The sequence below is a fragment of the Malaclemys terrapin genome, chromosome 17, assembly GCF_027887155.1.
Source record: "Malaclemys terrapin pileata isolate rMalTer1 chromosome 17, rMalTer1.hap1, whole genome shotgun sequence".
Classification (NCBI taxonomy): domain Eukaryota; kingdom Metazoa; phylum Chordata; order Testudines; family Emydidae; genus Malaclemys; species Malaclemys terrapin.
Genome location: NC_071521.1, coordinates 23,770,748 through 23,794,574, shown reverse-complemented (window position 1 = coordinate 23,794,574; position 23,827 = coordinate 23,770,748). Strand labels below are relative to the sequence as shown.

At 57.4% G+C, this 23,827-nt stretch overlaps 1 protein-coding gene across 4 annotated transcripts in view; it reads left to right on the top strand.

Annotated features, from left to right (window-relative positions):
* Nucleotides 1–23,827, top strand: part of AJM1 (apical junction component 1 homolog) — a 49,349-nt gene that overhangs the window by 5,321 nt on the left and 20,201 nt on the right. For 3 of the 4 annotated variants that reach the window (XM_054007620.1, XM_054007622.1, XM_054007623.1), the window contains exons 2-3: nucleotides 11,167–11,252; nucleotides 15,126–18,518. In XM_054007620.1, the coding sequence (XP_053863595.1) occupies nucleotides 15,188–18,484 (3,297 nt within the window). In that variant the 5' untranslated portion in view covers nucleotides 11,167–11,252; nucleotides 15,126–15,187 and the 3' untranslated portion in view covers nucleotides 18,485–18,518. The remainder of the gene's footprint in view (nucleotides 1–11,166; nucleotides 11,253–15,125; nucleotides 18,519–23,827) is intronic. The other variant, XM_054007621.1, reaches the window with a different exon arrangement.

Here is a 23,827-nt window from a genome sequence, read left to right as displayed (position 1 = left end):
AGGTCAATCAATGGCTATTAGCCAGGATGGGCAGGGATGGAGTCCCTAGCCTCTGTTTGCCAGAAGCTGGGAATGGGCGACAGGGGATGGATCACTTGATGATTTTCTGTTCTGTTCATTCCCCCTGGGGCACCTGGCATTGACCGCTGTCAGAAGACAGGATACTGGGCTAGATGGACCTTTGGTCTGACCCAGTATGGCTGTTCTTATGTGTGTGTGTGTATTTGTGTCTGGGAGGGGAGTACGTGTTTGGGGGTGTGTGTGTGGGGGGGCATATTCTTGTGTGTACATTTACACTAGGGAGGGAGAGATTGGTGTGAACTCTTGTGCCTCTGGTCTGGTTTTGCCCCAGCCCCCCGAGGAGCAGGCTGAGACTGAAGCTGGTAACCTGGGGAGAAGTGGCAGTTAGTGAGTTAGTGCCCATTATGCCTCTGGCATTTAGGGCAGCGACGAAGCTCCTCCACTCCTGTCTGTTTCTGGCAAGTCTTTCAATGGTTCCCCAGCTGTACCCCAGGTTTTTCAGCTCAGCTTCCACAGCTCGTCGCTGTGTTGCTTTCGGGCAGCCTTGTTTTCACTTGCCTTCAGGTGTCCATCTTATTGCTATTCTGGTGATCAGTTTCCATCCAAAGCACATGGCCAATCCGTCTCCAACGCCTCCTAGTAATGATGGTGCTCCTATCTTCTTGGCTGCACTGTGTGACTAGGTCTTGGTTTGAGATTGTTCTGGGCCAAAAGATCCAGAGGAATTTTCTGAGGCAGGTTGTATGGAATGAAGACAGTTTGGACATGTTGGACTTTCTCCTTCCCCAGCATTCTGCTCTATAAAGTAGCGTTGAAAGTACACAGCTCTGATAAAGCTTGAGTTTGGTTTTGGTGCTGTATATTGATGATTTCCAGACTGTATTTAAATCAGCTGCAATAAGACAGATAGCATGACCCTTAATATTGCCTCACCACACCAATATGGATAAAGGATCATGTTCTCACCAATGTAGAAACAGTCACATACTTGGGCAGCACCATCAGCCAGGATGGTGGAACAAGCCAGGACATCTGGAACAGAATCGATAGCGCCAGGAACACCTTCAAAGTGACAGGGCCTGTAACAAATCAGCTGCCGGAGAACCTGGGACAAGCCCCGAATTCCTGACTATCAATAGAGATTTCCCCTGAAACTCTTGTCCCAGCCTTGAAGCTGGCCTCAGAGTGACACAGTGCAACTGTCAGAACAGCCGCCTTGCAAGGAGGAGATGGCACCTAGTGGCAGCGGGCACAGGACATGGGGGGCTGGATCCAAGTGGAATCGTGCTTAGCAAGCAGGCCAGGGAAGGGAGCACTGTGCTGGGCCCTGCGGCTGCCAGCCTGTACTGCTGTGGGGCCGGGCCTGGCGGTTACATTGGGCTGTCTGGATCTGCCCTGCCAAGGTGAGAGGAGTCTCATGTGTCTTTTTGCAGTGGATAGGTGTGGGGAGCACGGGGGCAACAAGGTTGTGCCTGTGGGAGACCAGAGGTGTGAGATGTGTGTGCATTAGTGGGTAAGAGGAGCACTGGAGGAATGTGGGCGGTGAGCTGCGCCCTGGGGATGTCACAATGCCTGTGAGTGGGGGGGAGCAGTGAGGAGGTGTGGGGGCAGGGGGAGCAAGGGGGTGTGGGCGGAGCAGTGAGGGGAGTGCGAGCAATGGGAGAGTGGGGGTGGGAGCTGTGATGGGGCAGGGGTGGGAGCAGCGAGGAGGTGTGGAGAGAGTAGTGAGGGGAGTGTGGGAGCAATGAAGGAGCTGGGGTAGGGGGACAATGGGGGTGGGTGTCCGTGAGGGAGTGTGGAGGGGACAGTGCAGGGGTGGGGGCAATGGGGTGTGTGGAGGAAGCAGTGAGGGGAGTGTGGAGGCAGGGGGCAGTGAGGGGTCGGGTTGGGGGGCAGCGAGGGGGTGTGGAGACAGTAGTGAGGGGAGTGTGGGAGCAGTGGGGGGTGTGGTCGATAGGGGTGTTTGGAGGGAGCAGTGAGGGGGTATGGGGAGCAGTGAGGAGGTATGGGGAGCAGTGAGGGGAGTGTGGAGGCAGGCAGGAGAGCAGTGAGGGGTAGGGGCAGTGGGGGTATGGGAGGGAGCAGTGAAGGGAGTGTGGGGGCAGCAAGGGGGTAGGGGGGCAGTGAGGGGTGGGTGTCTGGGTGTCAGTGAGGGAGCGTGGAGGGAACAGTGAGGTGGTGGAGGGCAGTGGGGGGGGGGGGCAGTGTACCCAGGTGAACAGGAGCCCCTTAAATCAAGGTCTTGAGGCTTGCCAATACTGGGCTCCATAGAAGAGCTGGCCTGGAGTCTGCTGGGCTCTGGGATCGCATTCGTGTCTGGGTCAGCTCAGCAGGGGTTGGAGGGAGGGCGGTGGGCGTGGGACTGTGCCTCGGGCCCTGCTGGGGAGCTCTAAGCTGCAGGGCGTCTCCCCTGGAGCAGTAGATGCCACTCTCTGCCCCCTGCCTTGTGCTCGGGCTGCAGAGGTTCCAAGAGAGCAGACAGGGGAGTCGCAGGCCGCTTTGCTGTGAGGTCCAGCCCCGCCGGTGACCCTGGGCACTCGCTCTCCACACACAGCCCCAGGTGCTGGCTCTTCCCAGCAGGTCCTGCCTCAGGGCCCAGGGACGCGTAGCATTGTGCGGGGAGTCAGGTTGGCCTTGCCCAGGGAGCCTTGTTCTCTGTGTCCGGGAGGTTCTGCCCACTGTGCCCTCGAACCCGCTCCGCTAGTCCTTGCTGCAGGGCACATGTCCTGGAACTAGAGGTGTGGGGGCTGCTGCAGCACCCCCTGGCATGAAGTGGTTTCCATCATATGCAGGGTTTACAGTTTGGTTCAATGGTTCTCAGGACCTCCACTCTACAAATTGTTCCAGCACCACTGGCAACGGGAGGACAGGTGAAGAGGAGTGGGTGGGGGTGGGGCCTTGGAAGAAGAGGCGGGGCAGAGGTGGGGCCTCAGGGGGAAGAGGCGGGGCAGGGGAGGTTTCAGCACTGTATGTCAGGTTTTTAAATACAGGAACTCCTCGCTTAACGTTGTAGTTATGTTCCCAAAAAATGCTACTTTAAGTGAAATGATGTTAAGCAAATCCAATTTCCTCATAAGAATTAATGTAAAAGGGGGGGGTTAGGTTCCAGGGAAATTTTTTTCGCCAGACAAAGGACATTATGTACATATACAGTATAAGTTTTAAATAATTTTAAACAAACAATTTAATACTGTACTCATCAATGATGATTGTGAAGCTTGGTTGAGGCAGGAGTGTAGCAGGGTCGGGGTGTGGGGGCTTGCCCCGCTCCGCCGGCCCAGCGTTCCAGCCAGGGAGTGGGGTCGGGGTCAGGGTGCGGGGCCTTACCCCACTCCGCCCACCCGGCATTCCAGCCAGGAAGCGGGCAAGCCCCAGACCCCGCTCCCCGGCAGGAGTGCCAGGCAGGTGGAATGGGGCAAGCCAAACAACCTTATAACGGAACATTGCACAACTTCAAACAAATATGTTCTCTAATAGATCAGCAACCTAATAATGAAACAATGTTAACCGGGACGACTTTAAGTGAGGAGTTACTGTATTACCAAGTTATTTGTACCCAATATTACCAAGTTATTACCAACCCTACCTGCCCTAGGCTTGGCAGGTCACTAAATTGACTGGTCAGATAACGTCTCTTGACAGTTGATTATTTGTCCGTGGTCAGACATTGTCCAGTGTCCCAGGACGAATCCAAAGGGATGGGCTGATGCTGCCGGCGGCAGCCTCGGGCTCTGATCCCACTGGGCGGGGTTCTTTCGGGCTCTGCAGCTTCCTTAGTCTTGTTTTGCATTGTTGAGTTACAATCACTCCAGAAGTAATTTGTTCCTTTGTAATGAGGCGGAAGGACCAATCTACAGCTGAGCCTGCAGGAGCCCAGAGTGTCTTGGTCTTTCTGGTCACTGTTCTAAGAAATTAGCACTTTAAAATCTGTGACCATGTATGACGTGATTTGACAGGTCAATTGACCAATTCTTTTTGGATTGGTCAAATGCCCAGCCCTAATCTGCCCCTCAAGCTGCCAGCCTACCCCTGCACTCCCATAACACTAGCCCTGGCCTGCTCCTGCCCAGCCATCCTCCCCCCCCCCTCCCCCCACCGCCCATAAAACTAGCCTCTGCTCTGCCCCTGCCCTATCAACCTACTTGTAACACAAGCCCCGGCCTGCCCCTGCCCTGCCAACCCGTCTCCCCCACCCCCGTAACACTAATCCCGGCCTGCCCTGCCAACCCCCCCCCAATAGTAGCCCTGACCTTCCCACCCCACCCCCCATAACACTAGCCCCGACCTGCCCCTGCACTGCCAACCCCCTGCATCCCATAACATGAGCCAGAAGGTGAGTGGGCTGTGGTGGTTGTCAGCAAAGGGCACAGTGGCCGTACTGGGGGGCTGGACTCATTGGGCCGCTTTGCCCTCCCCGTGGGTGAGATGCATTCAAGTACTGCAGGACAGGCCCCCTGTAATTAAAGCCCTGCTCCCAGGGCTCGCTAGCCTTTGCTTTTGTGCTGGAGCAGGTGGAATGGGCAGGCCCGTTTCCCACGGGAAGGTGGGCCAACTCGAGTCAGGGGGCAGGTTGGAGCTCGTGTTATGGGGAGTGCTGGGGGTTGGCAGGCTGGGCCGTCCTTATCCATATGCAAAGTACGCAGCTTTATCCATACGCAAAGTACGCTGCTCCAGCCCCTGCCCCGCCTCTTTCCCATGGCCCCCACCCCACCTCTTCCCACCCCTGCTCTGCCCGAGCCCACCCCCACTCCACCCCTTCCCCAACCCCCAGCCCTGCTCCGCCCCAGCCCCGCCCCCGCCCCGCCCCTGAGGACTGCAGCAGGGCCGGGCCTGCACTCACCGGTGGCAGGAAGTGCAGGGACCCAACCCCAGCCGCGCCGCCAGTGAGTGCTGGGGGGTGGTTCCCCCCAAGCCAGCCCCCCCACCCCGCAGAGGCCTCCCCCCACCCCCCGGTGGGGGAGCTGTGTAGGGCCCCAGAAAATAGCTAGGGACGGCCCTGTTGGCAGGTTGAGGGTTGTGCTGTGGGGTTCTGGGGGCAGGGTGACCGAATAGGAAATGTGAAAAATTGGGATGGGGTGGGAGCAATCATAGAATATCAGGGTTGGAAGGGACCTCAAGAGGTCATCTAATCCAACCCCCTGCTCAAAGCAGGACCAATTCCCAACTAAATCATCCCAGCCAGGGCTTTGTCAAGCCGGGCCTTAATAACCTCCAAGGAAGGAGACTCCACCACCTCCCTAGGTAACGCATTCCAGTGCTTCACCACCCTCCTAGTGAAATAGTGTTTCCTAATATCCAACCTGGACCTCCCCCACTGCAACTTGAGATCATTGCTCCTTGTTCTGTCATCTGCCACCACTGAGAACAGCCGAGCTCCATCCTCTTTGGAACCCCCCTTCAGGTAGTTGAAGGCTGCTATCAAATCCCCCCTCGTTCTTCTCTTCTGGAGACTAAACAATCCCAGTTCCCTCAGCCTCTCCTCATAAGTCATGTGCTTCAGACCCCTAATCATTTTTGTTGCCCTCCGCTGGACTCTTTCCAATTTTTCCACATCCTTCTTGTAGTGTGGGGCCCAAAACTGGACACAGTATTCCAGATGAGGCCTCACCAATGTCGAATAAAGGGGAACGATCACGTTCCTCGATCTGCTGGCAATGCCCCTACTTATACAGCCCAAAATGCCGTTAGCCTTCTTGGCAACAAGAGCACACTGTTGACTCATATCCAGCTTCTCGTCCACTGTGACCTCTAGGTCCTTTTCTGCAGAACTGCTTCCTAGCCATTCTGTCCCTAGTCTGTAGCAATGCATGGGATTCTTCCGTCCTAAGTGCAGGACTCTGCACTTGTCCTTGTTGAACCTCATGTCGCGGAGTATCGGGGGACTCTGGGCCCTGCATCCCCGGCTTCCTGCGATTCACCATGACTCTCAGCCAGCCAGTAAAGCAGAAGGTTTATTTGGATGACAGGAATACAGTCCAAGATAGGTCTTGCAGGCACCGACAACAGGGCCCCCCTCAGTTAGGTCCATCTGGGGGTCCCAGGCATCCCAGCCCCCCTTGGGAGGTCAGAGCAATCTCTGCCTCCCAGCTCCCAAGACTCTGCCTTCAGCGACCCCTCCCACAGCCTTTGTTCAGTTTCCCGGGCCAAGGTATCACCTGGCCTTCAACCCCTTCCTGGGTTCTCATGTTACATGCTCAGGTATTCTCCGGTCAGTCTCCCATCCCCCAATGCAGACTATCCCAGCCACACTCCCCTGTCAGCATTCACAGACCACAGTAAGAACAGTCCCAGTTCGTCACACCTCATCAGGTTTTTTTTGGCCCAATCCTCTAATTTGTCTAGGTCCCTCTGTATCCGATCCCTACCCTCTAGTGTATCTACCACGCCTCCTAGTTTAGTGTCATCTGCAATAGGCACCTATAAGACAAAGCCCTGAATATCGGGATTGTCCCTATAAAATTCGGATGTCTGGTCACCCTAGATGGGGAGTTGGCAGGTCGGAGGCAGTTTCGGGGTTGTGCTGAGGGGTTGGCAGGGCGGGGCAGTGCTGTGGGGTGCAGGGGAGTTGGCAGGTCAGGAACTGTGCTATGGGATCCTGGGGGTTGGCAGTTTCGGGGGCAGGTTGGGGGTTGTGCTGGGGGGTACTGGGGGGTTGGCAGGTTGGGGGTTGTGCTGGGGGGTTGGCAGGTTGGGGGTTGTGCTGTGAGGTTGGCAGTTTTGGGGGCAGGTTAGGAGTTGTGCTGCGGGGTTGGCAGGTTGGCGGTTGTGCTGAGGGGTTGGCAGTTTCGGGGGCAGGTTGGGGGTTGTGCTGGGGGGTTGGCAGGTTGGGGGCTGTGCTGGGGGGTTGGCAGGTTGGGGGTTGTGCTGGGGGGTTGGCAGTTTCGGGGGCAGGTTGGGGGTTGTGCTGGGGGGTTGGCAGGTTGGGGGTTGGCAGTTTCAGGGGCAGGTTAGGGGTTGTGCTGGGGGGTTGGCAGGTTGGGGGTTGTGCTGGGGGGTGCTGGGAGGTTGGCAGGTTGGGGGTTGGCAGTTTCAGGGGCAGGTTGGGGGTTGTGCTGGGGGGTTGGCAGGTTGGGGGTTGGCAGTTTCAGGGGCAGGTTGGGGGTTGTGCTGGGGGGTTGGCAGGTTGGGAGTTGTGCTGTGAGGTTGGCAGGTTGGGGGTTGTGCTGGGAGGTTGGCAGTTTCGGGGACAGGTTAGGAGTTGTGCTGGGGGGTTGGCAGGTTGGGGGTTGTGTTGGGAGGTTGGCAGTTTCAGGGGCAGGTTGGGGGTTGTGCTGGGGGTGCTGGGGGGTTGGCAGGTTGGGGGTTGTGCTGGGGGGTTGGCAGGTTGGGGGTTGTGCTGTGGGGTGCTGGGGGGTTGGCAGGTTGGGGGTTGTGCTGCGGGGTGCTGGGGGGCTGGCAGGTTGGGGGTTGTGCTGCAGGGTGCTGGGGGGCTGGCAGGTTGGGGGTTGTGCTGCGGGGTGCTGGGGGGTTGGCAGGTTGGGGGTTGTGCCGGGGGGCTGGCAGGTTGGGGGTTGTGCTGGGGGGTGCTGGGGGGTGCTGGGGGGCTGGCAGGTTGGGGGTTGTGCTGGGGGGTGCTGGTGGGCTGGCAGGTTGGGGGTTGTGCTGGGGGGTTGGCAGGTTGGGGGTTGTGCTGGGGGGCTGGCAGGTTGGGGGTTGTGCTGGGGGTTGTGCTGGGGGGCTGGCAGGTTGGGGGTTGTGCTGCGGGGTGCTGGGGGGTTGGCAGGTTGGGGGTTGTGCTGGGGAGTGCTGGGGGGCTGGCAGGTTGGGGGTTGTGCTGGCCTTGAGGGGAGGAGGGAGCTGGTGGGGGCCCTTTGTGGTGCTGGGTGCCATTTCAGGCACCAGGGGAGACCTTTGGGCTGCTGGAGGAGGCTGTGCCCCAGGTGCCTGTGTTTTGTTCTGGGCGGCTCTGAGCACATTGCTCCTCTCCCCGTCGGTAGAACAGGGTTAGTGACGCACCAGCCCCTTTGGGACAGGCTGCAGTGTGGCAGGTTCACAGTGCCCCAGCTGGCATCTGTGCTTCCCTTTGCCCGCACTCCACTCAACATGGGAAGTGTAAAGCTGTTGCCGTGCCGATAGCAATCACAGCAAAGCCTTTGCCAGCCAGACTCAGGGTCACTCGAACTCATGGCCACGGCAGGGAAAGTTCCCTGATGGCCCCTGTATGGTGAGGGCATAATGAGCTCCATCCCTCCCAGGGATGTGGCCCTCTTCTCCCACATGGGCACCCAGGTCCGATTGGGCCTGGCACCACAGCTGGGTGTCCTCTCTGAGCAGTTGAGTTTATCGATCATTCCCATGGGGCCTGGCAAGCTTGGGGATGAGCCACAGAGCCTGCCCCCGCCAGTGCCCACTGCCCGGGCAGGCTGGTGAGAGACGTTCTGTTCAGTGGCCTGGTGCCCCGAGTCAGCAGATCCCAGCCCAGCACTTGGGCATCTGCCCAATCTAAGCCCCAAACCATGGGCAGGTTTAGCACAGCTTCCAGTCCTGGCCCCGGGGCAGTAGCATGGCTGCTGCTTGTGTAGGGGGCACACCTGTGGCCCTGACCATGCCATCCCCATTGCTCAGTGAACACAGAGCCTCCCCCCAGGGCCGGATTAACGCAGGGGCTTTAGGGGCTGCAGCCCAGGGCCCCGGGCAAGGGGGGGGGGTCCCTGCGCAGCAGGGCTCAGGCAGGCTACCTGCATGCCATGGCCCCACGCCACTCCTGGAAGCAGCCGGCTGCTGGCACGTCTCTGCGGCCCCTGGTTGGGGGGAGGGAGGCAGCTCCATACACTGCCTCCGCCCCCAGTATCATCCCCGCAACTCTCATTGGCCGGAAACTGGCCAATGGGAGCTGTGGGGGTGGTGCTTGCAGGCGTGGGCAGTGCAAGGAGACACACTGTCCCTCTCCCCCCAGGGGTGCGCAGAGACATGCTAGCAGCCAGCTGCTTCTGGGAACGGCGTGGGGCCATGGCATGCAGGCAGGCAGCCTGAGCCCTGCTGCGCTGCCGGCCGGAGCCTGCACCTCACACCCCCTCCTGCACCCCAACCCTCTGCCCCAGGTCAGAATCCCCTCCTGCACCCAACTCCCTCCCAGAGCCTGTATCCCTCACCCCCTCCTGCACCCCAACACTCTGCCCCAGTCTGGAGCCCGCTCCTGCACCCAACTCCCTCCCAGAAAGAAACTAATATAACAGCTGTTCTAAGGTAAGAAGGAGGCTATTGTGAATAAACTTAACTATATTCTACATGTTTTAAAACTGAAATGTAACCACGGTACGTCTTTATGTTAATTAAAAGGCAAGTTTAGTATAGCATTAATAGCCTCGATGTCATAATTGTGATAATTTTGTTTTCAATTAGGAAAAAGACTTGTATACAAGGGCCCCACAAAATCTAATGGCCACGGGCCCACAGGAGAGTTAATCCGACCTTGCCTCCCCCCACATCAATGCGGCACTTGTGAGCAACATTAACCTCCCCTTGCAACGCCCCGGCCCTCCTCCTGTGCCTCCCCCGCACATACTGCTCCTCCACAGAGAGAAATAGCACAGCGAAACCATGGCAACTGTGTGCTCCAGCGGGGATGCCAGCACCATGAGCTCAGTACCTGCTCCCAAGAGGACCCCAGGCCCCGGCTGGGCTGGGTGCCACTCACTGGCCTTCGCCAGGCAGCTTGCTCTGCTCAGCCCCTGGGCAGGGGAGCTCAGAGCCTCGGGGGCTTCAGTGCATCACAGCAGAGGTGCTGCTGGGTGGGGGAGGGTTCCTCTTAACTCCATCCAAGCCCCGGGGCTGAGCAAGCGGGGTGATCTGTAGGGGCCACTGGCACACGTACCTGGAGAGCAGAGGGCAGGGGGTTGAGTCATGGGCACTCGCTGGCCTTGGGTGCTGAGGGGCTGTGCCACGTGCTCTGACTCCACCACTCATCAGCCCTTTCTCAGGTGTGTTGTATGAGGGCTCACATGCGGCAGTGCTAGTCTCTACAACTAGCCACCAACTAATTCTCCTCACTACGCAGAGTCACCCTTGTTAGCACTTGGCTGGGAGACTTCCAGGGAAAGCTAACGTGAGATGATGGTGATTCTGTCGGTGGCATTCTCCTTGTGCTGTCTTTCACGAGATCAAGGGCCAGTCACCAGAAAACTCCTCCTGGCACTTCTCCCAGCAATCTTCCTAATTCCAGCTCCCTTAGCTTCCCTCTTTGTAAAGTTCCCCTGCACTTCCAGTTGGACAGCTGCTTAGAATGCACCATGGCACAGCTGGGAAACAGCTCTGGTGTTCTGTTCCAGAGGGGACTGCCTGCTAGTGCTGGCTGACGTGACAGCTGATGGTGTATAGTTTGCAAAGCACTCTGGGAGGTGCAAGAAGGAAAGATTTTGTCAATGGGAACTATTTTCCCCAGCAGCGTCACCACCAGTGCTTAATTTGTGCCGGGGCCTGGCAGTTGAGAGCCCTGGTCCCCCTGGGCTGGTTCCTCTTTCATTACAAATGAAGCAGTAGTCACCACGGAGAGATCCAGCATAGATGTGGCAGGAAGGGCAAAGGGGTGCAAGCAGCAGCTCTCTTGAAGCCAGTCACAGCCCAGAGATGAGGGGAGAGGGCCACTATCTTAATTCACTGCCTGGAAAAGGAAAAAGGGGGTGTCTAGTGTCTAGCCTCAGCTCTGACCCCACCCCGGGGAAGCCATGCTGTAGTGATTTGCCCCCATCAGGAAAGGTCTTTGATAACCCACCATGCAACACTAGCCAGGATAAGAACCTGGGCTTTCCAACACCAAAGGCACAAGCCACTGCCCCTTCAGAGGCTGGGAAAACTCTTCTCACTGTGACCAAGTAGTCGGCTGATATCCTCGATGCTGGCTGTGGCCCCTCGAGGGAGACATGTTCTCTCCACTTTCCCAGGACTCTGGAGCAGAGGCTCTTACTCCTGGCAGGATCGTGGCCATGTCACTTTGACCTGCTTGGTCCTCTCTCTGTCCCACAAGATCTCAGTGTCTGTCCGGAGCTCTCCAGGGAGATGCCGTGTGGCCCTGCACAGAGGAGGGACCCCAGGGCTGAACGGGGCTGGAGCTGGGCTCAGCAGGGCGGCGCACGGAAGGCCCAGCTCCTGCCCTCAGGAGGCTGAGCAGTAACTTCCTGGATTCATTTGATGTGTTTTATTTTCCAGCCCCAGAGCGGATCCCAGCATGGAGCTGACACAGCAGCCTGTGCCAGCTTTGCCCACCCAAATACACACCACTGCCATCAGACCAGGTAGGAACAAACAAGCTGCCCAAACTCTCTTCCTGCTCCAGAAACCTTCCCAGCCTCAGGTGTCTGAGGCGAGTTTTGATTTTTTTAGTCCTCCTGGTCGCAGACGGCCCTGCTCCCCAACACCGTAATAATGGGGAGAGCAGGACTGAACGTATGATTCAAACCTTTACCAGGGCTTCAGACCAGATACGTTCTCTGTAGTCTAACACAAGCTGGCTGCCTGCCCCTGCCCCTCACACTGGTATGGCCTTACAAACCACGGCCATCTGCCCACAGCACCCCCGTCTGCAATGGGGTCAAACCGGGGCTCTTCAGCATCCAAAGCTCCGGCCTCTGACCCGTGAGCTGAGCGAGAACTAGCTGAAAGGAGCAGGCTGTGGGCAGTAGCTGCAGGGGCCAGTCACTAGAGCAAGGCATACGCCCACAGCATACCAGTGTATGGTGCATATGACCCTGCTCCCCGGAGGGAGCAGAGCTCCCAGCTGCATCGGGACCCCTGCTGATTCTCTAGAAGCCCTACTACATCCTCAGGGACCAGATTTTAGACACAAATGCCTGTGCTTAAAGTGCAAAGTACCACTGCCACCCTTGAGCCATGCTGTGTGCACAGGCCCAGAGAGTGTCTGCACATGCAGAAATGCTGCCATTCATGCAAAACACATGGACGCAGGCATGTAACTGGGTGTGCAAACTGCACAGCTGGGTGTGCAAAGCAGGTGACTGCCTGAGCAAAATCTGCAGGGCGGTGCCCCTATTTTGCACACATAACCACATCTTTGCACATGCATTCCCCATTCAGGCACCTGGGTCTGAAAATCTGGCCCCAGGCATGCGTGGAGAGAGATTCCCTGTGGCGGGGGAGAATTCTAGCCAGGAGAACGTCTGCATCCAGTGGTATCCCTGCCAAAAACAACCCTGCAGAAATACAACTCTTGTGAGTGTGTGGCAAGCTCTCATCCTGCCTGGTTCAGGGACCTGCACTGTAATGGAAGGTTTCTATGCACATGGTGCCTGAGGTCTGGTCTATACTACCCGCCTGAATCGGCGGGTAGAAATCGACCTCTCGGGGATCGATTTATCGTGTCCCGTCGGGACGCGACAATCGATCCCCGAATCGGCGCTCTAACTCCACCAGCAGAGGTGGTAGTAAGCGCCGCCGACAAAAAGCGGCAGAAGTCGATTTTGCCGCCGTCCTCACAACGGGGTAAGTCGGCTGCAATATGTCGAATTCAGCTACGCTATTCACGTAGCTGAATTTGCGTATCTTAAATCGACTCCCCGCTGTAGTGTAGATGTACCCTGGGACAGTGGTTCTCAATCAGGGGTATGTGTACCCCAGAAGGTACGCAGAGGTCTTCCAGGGGTACATCAACTCATCTAGAGATTTGTCTAGTTTTACAACAGGCTACAGAAAAGGACTAGTGAAGTCAGTAACATTAAAATTTCATGCAGACAATGACTTGTTTATACTGCTCTAGAGACTATACACTGAAATGTAAGTACAACATTTATATTCCAATGGATAGTTTATAATTATATGGTAAAATGAGAAAGTCAGCAATAGTGTGCTGTGGTCCTTTTTTGTGTCTGATTTGTAAGCAAGTAGTTTTTAAGTGAGGTGCACAAGACAAATCTGGGACATCCCTCGACCGTGCTGTGTACAGACCACCCTGCAGTGCTCTTCTTGTCAGCCCTGGGGGGTGATTCTTGGGAGAGGTAGGACAGGGCTGCAAGTGGAACGCTGACAGACCCCGGTCGTTGGTGGGCGGGATTGAACTGGGGACCTCGGGCGCTTCATGCATGAGCCTCTACCCTACCACAGGAGCTAAAAGCCACCTGGCTGGTAGCTAAGGCTGTAGAGCAGACTCATTTAACTCTCTCTCTCTCTCGCTACTTGGTCTCAGTGCCACTAGATGGGACAGAATCCCACACCCAGAAGGTGTGTGGGTTACACAAGGACCATAAAGGTGATTCTTGATTGAGGCTGCTGGACACAGCCGGTCCCTGTGGTTCTCTCTGGCTCTTAGCTTCCAGACAAACACAATCTGTGCTGCCTAGTGCCACCAGACAGATCTCTCTAAGCCCAGACCAAGTGGGAGGGACTTCTGATTACACCACCAGCCCTGTATCCCAAGCAGCAGATCATTGCTTTGACAGGCCCTAGACAGAGCGCTTAGACCTTGTGGGGGGTCTGACCTGTGTCCCCTAGAGCTGAGCTCTCCGACACAGCTTCACTGCAAGCATCCTTGTAATTAGCCACGCCCATCCGATACAGCTGTGCTTGTTTATCCCATGCATGCAGGTGCTGGTTTACACGTGCCAGTGTGGGTCTGTGTAGAGCTGGTCAGATTACTGGTTGCAGAGACACGATGTGTGGAATTTGGCGAGTTGATTTAATGGATCCCTGCCCTCTGTTCAGCTGGCAGGGGTTGTCTGCATACTTGCCACTGTTTATCTGGGATGTACCATTGGTTGCGTAAGTCACACGGTGCTGTGTTCGCTTCCTCTGTGGGAGACTGAGACTTACAAAAAGGAGAATGAGGAATTGCTGCACCTGTACAAGAAGGGCTTGGTGCTGTATAGGGCACCAGATCCACTCCCTGCCCCAGAGCCCCTGGGCGCAATCAGATCAGCACAAGGCTGGTCCAGCGGGACTCAGACGGGTGTAAATCAGGAGTAATCCCACTGCGGTCCATGCCATTCTGCGGTACAAACGAGAGGAGGATTGGGTTCAAAGCAGGCTGGCCGGAAGCCAGAGAGGGAGCAACCAGGACATGGTCTCTCTGTTTCCATGATTCTCTTTGCTCTGGGTGTTCTGTTATCAACTCCCTCCTGGTGGGTTGGCAGCAGGGAATGAACGGGCACTGATAAATTCACCTGGCTGGGAAACTTCTTTCTTTCTTTCTTATGAAAACTGCACTTCCTGAAATATTGAAATTTTCCACAAGAAAATCTCAATTTTGCTGAAACTTTCCAGTTTGCCTTCAGAAAAATCAAAATAAAATAATTCCTTTTGGATCAGTTTGATGTTAATCTTTGTCCACCGGAGCTGTTGTGGTGTCTCATGCCCCCCCACTTCTTCTCTATGGGTTAAGCTCTCTGGCTGGAGTACATCATCCATGATGCATCACAGCCTCCCTCCGATTGAACTCCTGTGGTGCATCATGGGAGTCACACAACCATGGTGCATCATGGGAGGTGTAGTCCAGTCAAGGAGCTCAACCAGTAGAGGAGGATGGAAGCATGAGGCACTGTGATGCCTCAGATAGACACAGATTAAGGTCAAACTAAGCTGAAACAAAATGTGGCAACATTTCTGAATCAAAACTTTCCATTTGGCAAAAGATGTTGATACATCAACTTTGCTGTGGCCCGATTCTGAATGAAACAAATGTGGGAATAGTGAAGTTTCCTGCATAATGAAAATTCAGATTTTCGACCCTCTCTGTAAATCCTGGGCCATGCCTGCTCATGGTATCTCTGGTATGGCCCTGGCCTCTGGCACTGTAGCATCTGAGCACTGGATGCCCTTGGTCACAAGCAGACTGGGCACTCCTAGAGGAACAGCCCCCCCAAAACATGCATGTGAATAAGCCTTGTTCTCACCAATTCTGAACCAGGCCGTGGCTGTTTGGAATTCCCCATCACTGTCTCTCCACCATTCGGCCAGCTCCAGTTCTTACCCCAGCATGAACACCTTTGCACATGTGCCTACTAGACCCACCAGCATTGCCAACCCCAAGCATTGCGGGATCATGAGTCAAGCCCCCAAAATCATGACATTGGCTAAAAATCAGGAGCTTTCAAAAATAACCTGTCTTGAGCGGGCCTCTGCAGAATGAGACTCAAGGCCCCTTCTCTCTCCTGTTGCAGGGCTGGCTGGCTTTCCCTGAGATGATCTGAAGAGGAGCTGGAGAAGGAAGAGCTTGTTTAAGATGACACGAACCGACCCACCTGACATACTGGTGTCTATGGTGTATCAAGACCTAGAGGTGAAGTGCCCAGCACCCAGGGATTCCATCGTCTGCCAGCCACTGACACAATGTGACGCCTTCATGTCTGCGTCTTTGCCGCGCGACCCGCAGCCCTTCAACAAGCGCCACTGTAGGAGCTTTGACTTCCTTGAGTTGCTCGACGACCAGCTGGCCCCTGCTTCTGCTATGGAGCGCCCCTGCCGGCACCCGGGCACCCCCGAGCCTTCCTCAGGCTCCGGAGGCAGGAAGGCTCCTCCCAGGCCGGACGTTCAGAACACCAGGCCACCCCCTCATGGCAGGGAAGGCTCCAAGGAGCCATTGGCTCGGGCGGAGCCAAAGAGGCGAGCGAGGTCCAAGAGCGCCCCTCGGGTGAAATCCACTTTCACTCCCATTCCCATCCAGATGTCATCCTCGTCTCCCCCCATGCCGGCCAGGCGGGGACGGGAGGCTCTGCGCCTCTCCAGGGAGCCTGCGAGGACGGAGACGTCCCCGCGCAGGGGGAGCGGATATGCCCCAATGAAGGCCCCAATGAATGAGGTACACCCCATCAAGCTGCAGCCCCAGCGGAGCAGCACCAGCCGCATCTCCCCACTATGTGTCAGCAGCAACTGCCCGGAGGAGGCCCCTGGTGGGAGGCCGGCCACAAGCCTGCATGTCAAGTGCCGGATGGACATGAAGCCAGATGAGGCGGTGCTGGTGCACGCGGCACGCAGCCTGAAGGCCCAGAGCAGGATGGAGGTGCCATACTGGCCGAGGCCGCCCGGCGCTATCCGGAGCCTGACCATCCCAAGTAGCAGGCAGGTGTCCATGTCCCGCACTCCCACACCCAGCGAATCCTACAGCGGGGAGCACAGGCTGCCCTATCCCAACGAGTACTACGAAGGTGACCCCCGAGGCCAGGTTTACCAGGCCGTGCCCTCCCCGCAGGACTATCCCGAGAGGGGCTGTGTGACCTTCTCCACTCCAAATGTGCCCACCAAGTTCTTCTACACAGAGGAGCCAGCCAGGTGCCCTGGCCTCGGCATGCCACTGAAAAGCTCTGGCTACGAGGCGTGTCCTCGCCCATACCTAGGGCGCCACCTCCCTCCACAGCCCTTCTACACAGAGGACCCAGCCAAAGGTAATATCCACACCATCCCACCAAGGACTTTCTACGTGGAAGAGGCTCGCACCTACCCCATCCAGGAAGCCCCTGCCCACACCTTCTACAGAGAAGACCCTCGATTCTATGCCTCCAGGGGCATGCCCACCAAACCCCTCTATACAGAGGACCCCAGGGTGTACCCCGCTCTGAACACCTCCTCCCGGTTGTTCTATGCTGAGGATTATGGCAAATACCACGAGAGGGAATCCATTTCGCGGACGTACCCTCATGTCCGTAGCACCCAGCCTTTGCAGTTCAGCGACTGGTACTGCCCGGACCGGGGTGCACTGCCCTACCAGACCTTGCAGATGTCCCGCTTTGCACCTCATCCCTCTGGGCAGGAGGCCTTGCTTTCCTCTTGGCATGCCAGCTACAGCGCCAACCAGCCCCGCCTAGGCACAGATACCCGGCATTACTCCAAATCCTGGGACAACATCCTGGCGCCCAGTGTCCGCAGGGAAGACCCCATGTTCCGCGGGCGCAGCTATGAGAACCTGCTCGCCCGGGAGCAGCACCGTGCCTTATCTCCTGACGACCGGCGGCAGCCCGTGGTGATCAATCTGTCCAGTTCCCCCAAGCGCTATGCAGCGCTCTCCCTCTCGGAGAACTCCATCATGGAGAAGATGCATGCAGACGGTGGGCGGTGCCCCCTGGGCCGCTCCTGGTTTGTCACCCCAGAAATCACCATCACCGACAACGACATCAAAGCCAATGGGCTGAGCAAGAGCGAGAAGCGCTCGGCCAGCTGGGATATGCTGGATTCCGGGCGGGATGGACAGCGCTCCCGCACCGCTCACTACTACTCGGATCCCACTGCCAAAGACACCATCCAAAGCAGCTCCGCCCGCCAGCGCAGCCTGGAGCAGTTGGACGAGTTGATCACAGACCTGGTCATCGACTCCAAGCCCCCGCCCAGCCCCCGCCCCAGCAACGGGGACAGCCTGACAGACCAGCTCAAGAGGCTGATCGACAACGATGCGCCTGGGCCTGCCAGGAAGCCGGAGGCCAGGAAGCCGCTGCCTTTATTGGTGGGGGAGCCCAGGCCCACCAAGGAGCAGCCAGGCCCGAGTTCCTTCCACAGAGACGTACGCAAGGAGCAGGGTGGCCGCTCACTCGCCATGTCTGTCTCCAGCAGCAGCTTTGAGAAGCAGCAGGATGACTGCTCCCCGGAGCTGAGCGCGGATGAGGACGACATGATGATGTGTTCAAACGCCAAGTGCAAGCGCACGGAGACCATGTTCAATGCCTGCCTCTACTTCAAGTCCTGCCACAGCTGCTATACATACTACTGCTCCCGGAGTTGCCGCCGCGAGGACTGGGACACCCACAAGGAGAGCTGCATCTACGGGCGTATTGGGAGCATCTGCCGGCACGTGCTGCAGTTCTGCCGGGAGAACGCCGAGGTGCACAAGGCCTTCTCGCGCATCGCCAAGGTGGGGTACCTTTCCCGGGGGCGAGGGGTGCTGTTCCTGGGCTTCCCCAGCTCAGGCTCGGCCGAGAACTTCCTCCAGTTTGGCTTGGAGAGCCTGCTGATGTCCCCCACCTACCTGTCCCTGCGGGAGCTGGAGGGCTATGCGGAGAGCCTGGGGGATTATGCCCGGGAGTTGGGGGTGTCTGGCAGCCAGTACGACCCTGAGGAATGTTTCCTCTTGAATGTAACCGTGGCCGTTGGACAAAAAGTGCCTGTGAGGCCATCCCCCAAGGTCCAGGTGCCGACAGTCAGGAAATATGCCAAGGTGGCCTTAGCCTCCTCCAGCCCTGAGAAACAGATCCTAAAGAAGGAGCGGGACATGGAGACCTTGATCCTGACCCCCCCGCCTGGTACGGCGGACATCGACAAGGAGGGGGAGGAAGGGCGGAAGGCCCGGGAGGTCTGCTTCATCAACATCCAGCGGGAGCTGCGGATCCGAGGCGTCTTCCTGCGCCATGAGTTCCCCAAGATCTACGAGCAGCTGTGCGACTTTGTGGAGAGCAACAAGAGGTTCACACCCACCACCATCTACCCCATTGACAGGCGGACTGGAAAGCAGTTCATGTGTATGATCATGGCCGCCTCTGAGCCACGGACCCTGGACTGGGTCGCCAGCCCCAACCTCCTGGACGACCTCATGTGACCAGCGCTGCCTGTTTAGTCCCCTTTGTAGACAGGTATTTTATTATTGACGCGCTAAACTGGTCAGTCAGAATCTTCCTGTCATTTCTAGCAGATAACTGTTGGTGCGTGGGTCCCGGGGAGGCCTGGGAAGATGCTGTCCTAACGGGGCAGCGCAGATCCATGGACTCCATGGGGCTCAGGTCACCTGCCTCTGTGGCCACTGGCTAGTCAGGGCAGGGTCTGCTGAGTTCTCTAGATCCTGGTTGGCCTTGGTGGGGAGAGAGGGGTGGGGCTGGCCCTGTCACGTGAGATTTGCCATGAGGAGAGGGCTGCTCTGTGGAGGGTAACTCCAGTGCCACAGGTCCAGTGAGGTTCTTTCACTGCCTTCTCTTTGTTTAACCTGATTCCCAGGTGGGCTTGGCCAAGGCACAGGGTGACAAGCGACTGGCCTGCAGCTGTTCTAATAACAGCTCAGCGTAGAACCCTGCCTGTTGCTACTCCCTAAATCTAACCACTAGACAACACGGCTACCTCTAAGCAAGTGTGGCCAGAGCAATCATTTTAAGTTCCCTGCCATGCCCACTCCATCCCACTGCCTAGACACCAAACTTGCCCATAGCTGCTCCCAAGCGGACAGTTCCTCTCCCCCCTCCCGTCTCCACCTTGTTTAATTCTGAAGATAGCCAGGAAGGGGCATGTTTTCAACCTGGCCTCTGCAAGTAGCCCCAGTGTCTTAGCACAGCGGTTCCCATTTGTCCGCCTGGTTGCATAACTGTACAGTGGGGGCTCAGGGCCATGTCTTGGCACATGGGGGTGAGTGCAGAGGGGGCTTGGGAGCATGCTAGGGGCTTTGGATTGTACAGACACATTTGTGTCTCTCATTTGAAAATTTGGCCCTATGTGTCTGAGTCTCTATATAGCATGTTATATGGTATGAGTCTGTATACCGTGCCCCCCCATGGGCTCTGTATGGGATGAGTCCCAGTGGGCACGCTAGACGTCTCTATGCAGCCTGAGGCTCTAGACTGCAGTGGCGTAGCCAGGATGGAACATTTTGGGTGGGTTCCAACTTTGGGTGGGCGGGCAATGACTGGGTGGGAGGACCTTGCTGGGGGTGGTGGACGCTCTGGCCAGGGGCCCCAGGTGCACACCCAGCTCTGGGAGGAGACCCCGCTCTCCAGCGGCAATGGCTCCCGTCCCACGCCCCTCGCCGGGCCTGGCCCCCCAAGTGGCAGGCCTACCTCTTTTGAGGACTCCTCTGCCTTCACTGGGTCACCTGAAGCTCGTCCTCCTCTTAGTGGTGGATTAGCCACTGGGCCAAAGGGGCGTGCCCAGGGGCCCCAGCCAATTGGAGGGCCCCAGAAAAAAGGGCGCCACCACCGGGGAGCAGGATTGGGGTGTGGGGGCTTGCCCCGCTCTGCCCACCTGGTGCTCCAGCCAGGGAGTGGGAGCGGGGCACTGGGGCTTGCCCCAACCCCGCTCCCCAGCTGCAGCGTTGGACGGAGCAGAGCAAGCCCCCGCGCCCCGACCCCGCTCCCTGGCTGGAGCACCGGGTGGGTGGATGGAGCTGGGCAAGTGCCCAACCCTGCTCCCCGGCTGGAGTGAGGTAAACCCCTGACAGGGCTCTCGAGCTGGGCAAAGGGGGGAAAGCCTCCCGCTGCCCACAGGAGCCCCAGGCAGGTGGAGCAGGGCAAGCCCCCACGCCCCAACCCCACTCCGTGGCTGGAGTGCCGGGCAGGCAGGCAAAGTGGGGCAAGCTGGGGCCGGAGCAGAGCTGGGGCTGAGGGGTGGGCCACGGCCCTCCCAGGCCCACTCGTGGCTACACCCCTGCTATACAGTGTGGGCGCTGTACGATATGAGTCTCCATACAGTGCACTCTATATAGTGTCTATACAGTGAGTCTCTACCGTGTGCCCTGTAGGTGGTCTTTATGCAGCATGCGGCTCTATACAGGTGCACGCTGTAGCTCTCTGTACAGCATGCGGCTCTATACAGGTGCACGCTGTAGCTCTGTACAGCATGCGGCTCTATACAGGTGCACGCTGTAGCTCTCTGTACAGCATGCGGCTCTATACAGGCGCACGCTGTAGCTCTCTGTACAGTATGCGGCTCTATACAGGCGCACGCTGTAGCTCTGTACAGCATGCGGCTCTATACAGGCGCACGCTGTAGCTCTCTGTACAGCATGCGGCTCTATACAGGCGCACGCTGTAGCTCTGTACAGCATGCGGCTCTATACAGGCGCACGCTGTAGCTCTGTACAGCATGCGGCTCTATACAGGCGCACGCTGTAGCTCTCTGTACAGCATGCGGCTCTATACAGGCGCACGCTGTAGCTCTGTACAGCATGCGGCTCTATACAGGTGCACGCTGTAGCTCTGTACAGCATGCGGCTCTATACAGGCGCACGCTGTAGCTCTCTGTACAGCATGCGGCTCTATACAGGCGCACGCTGTAGCTCTCTGTACAGTATGCGGCTCTATACAGGCGCACGCTGTAGCTCTCTGTACAGTATGCGGCTCTATACAGGCGCACGCTGTAGCTCTGTACAGCATGCGGCTCTATACAGGCGCACGCTGTAGCTCTGTACAGCATGCGGCTCTATACAGGCGCACGCTGTAGCTCTCTGTACAGCATGCGGCTCTATACAGGCGCACGCTGTAGCTCTGTACAGCATGCGGCTCTATACAGGTGCACGCTGTAGCTCTCTGTACAGCATGCGGCTCTATACAGGCGCACGCTGTAGCTCTCTGTACAGTATGCGGCTCTATACAGGCGCACGCTGTAGCTCTGTACAGCATGCGGCTCTATACAGGCGCACGCTGTAGCTCTCTGTACAGCATGCGGCTCTATACAGGCGCACGCTGTAGCTCTCTGTACAGCATGCGGCTCTATACAGGCGCACGCTGTAGCTCTCTGTACAGCATGCGGCTCTATACAGGCGCACGCTGTAGCTCTCTGTACAGTATGCGGCTCTATACAGGCGCACGCTGTAGCTCTCTGTACAGCATGCGGCTCTATACAGGTGCACGCTGTAGCTCTGTACAGCATGCGGCTCTATACAGGCGCACGCTGTAGCTCTGTACAGCATGCGGCTCTATACAGGCGCACGCTGTAGCTCTCTGTACAGTATGCGGCTCTATACAGGCGCACGCTGTAGCTCTCTGTACAGTATGCGGCTCTATACAGGCGCACGCTGTAGCTCTCTGTACAGCATGCGGCTCTATACAGGTGCACGCTGTAGCTCTGTACAGCATGCGGCTCTATACAGGTGCACGCTGTAGCTCTCTGTACAGTATGCGGCTCTATACAGGCGCACGCTGTAGCTCTCTGTACAGTATGCGGCTCTATACAGGCGCACGCTGTAGCTCTGTACAGCATGCGGCTCTATACAGGCGCACGCTGTAGCTCTGTACAGCATGCGGCTCTATACAGGCGCACGCTGTAGCTCTGTACAGCATGCGGCTCTATACAGGCGCACGCTGTAGCTCTCTGTACAGCATGCGGCTCTATACAGGCGCACGCTGTAGCTCTCTGTACAGTATGCGGCTCTATACAGGTGCACGCTGTAGCTCTCTGTACAGCATGCGGCTCTATACAGGCGCACGCTGTAGCTCTGTACAGTATGCGGCTCTATACAGGCGCACGCTGTAGCTCTGTACAGCATGCGGCTCTATACAGGCGCACGCTGTAGCTCTCTGTACAGTATGCGGCTCTATACAGGCGCACGCTGTAGCGCTCTGTACAGCATGCGGCTCTATACAGGCGCACGCTGTAGCTCTCTGTACAGCATGCGGCTCTATACAGGCGCACGCTGTAGCTCTGTACAGCATGCGGCTCTATACAGGCGCACGCTGTAGCTCTCTGTACAGCATGCGGCTCTATACAGGCGCACGCTGTAGCTCTCTGTACAGCATGCGGCTCTATACAGGCGCACGCTGTAGCTCTCTGTACAGTATGCGGCTCTATACAGGTGCACGCTGTAGCTCTGTACAGTATGCGGCTCTATACAGGCGCACGCTGTAGCTCTGTACAGCATGCGGCTCTATACAGGCGCACGCTGTAGCTCTCTGTACAGCATGCGGCTCTATACAGGTGCACGCTGTAGCTCTGTACAGCATGCGGCTCTATACAGGTGCACGCTGTAGCTCTGTACAGTATGAGGCTCTACGTGGTCTCTATGCTGTAGGCATTCCCTCCCCTCAGGCCTGTGCACAGCTGTCCCCATACGCTGCTTCCACTTGCCAAAAGCAGTTTTCAGGTATCTAATAGGGTGTCATAAGGAGGAGGGAGAGAACTTGTTCACCTTAGCCTCTAAGGATAGAACAAGAAGCAATGGGCATAAACTGCAGCAAGGGAGGTTTAGGTTGGACATTAGGAAAAAGTTCCTAACTGTCAGGGTGGTTAAACACTGGAACAAATTGCCTAGGGAAGTTGTGGAATCTCCGTCTCTGGAGATATTTAAGAGTAGGTTAGATAAATGTCTATCAGGGATGGTCTAGGCAGTATTTGGTCCTGCCATGAGGGCAGGGGACTGGACTCGATGACCTCTCGAGGTCCCTTCCAGTCCTAGAATCTATGAATCTATGAATCTATGAAAAAAAATCCCTCTGGTCCCCGTCCAGCCCCTCCCAAGGGCTGAGTCAGCCAAGGGCCCCATCCTGTGGGGTGCTCAGGCCCTGCGAGCGCCGTGTAGACTGGGGCAGGACGCTCCTGCTGTGCCAGGCCAGCGTGGGAGCCTGCCAGTGCCTGACTTAGGGTGGAGGCCATGAGGGGTAAAAGGTCCAAGACACTTGATGCACTTTATCTGTGGCTGACAATAACCCACTTCCAGGGCAAAGCCAGCAGCGACAGCCCCCAGTTCTCCCCCCAGCCCACCTCCCTCTTCTCCATTGCAGCAGGTCATTCCCACCCCTCCCAGCATAACTGGGCAGGGAGCCTGGTACCCAACCTGGCCTTATGGGCAAAGCCAAGGAACAGCTCAAAGAGGGCTGCGTTCCCTGGGTTGTGTGTGACCAGCTCCTCTGGGGATGGAGGAGCCGGGCCCAGGTGGGGTCTGGTGCTGGCTGCTCGTAGTGCAGGAATCCTGGGCTGCGCTCTGCTGGGGGAGCTGGGGCCCTGCAAGCCATGGGGCCTAGGGCTTTCCAGCCCATGTTGCAGCAGGATCTAGAGCCAAGTTGGTCTCTGTGGATTCTCAGCGAGAATAAAACTCCTGAGCCAGGCCCAGCAGGAGAGCTCCTCCTGCCCCCAGGCGGGGGTGCACTGCAGAAGGGTGACTTTTTCTGGTAGCGTCTACGCTGCTCCTCCTCTCCGGGCAGTGCCAGGCCGCCTGGGCCCCCAGGGGGCTCAAACCCATCTGGAG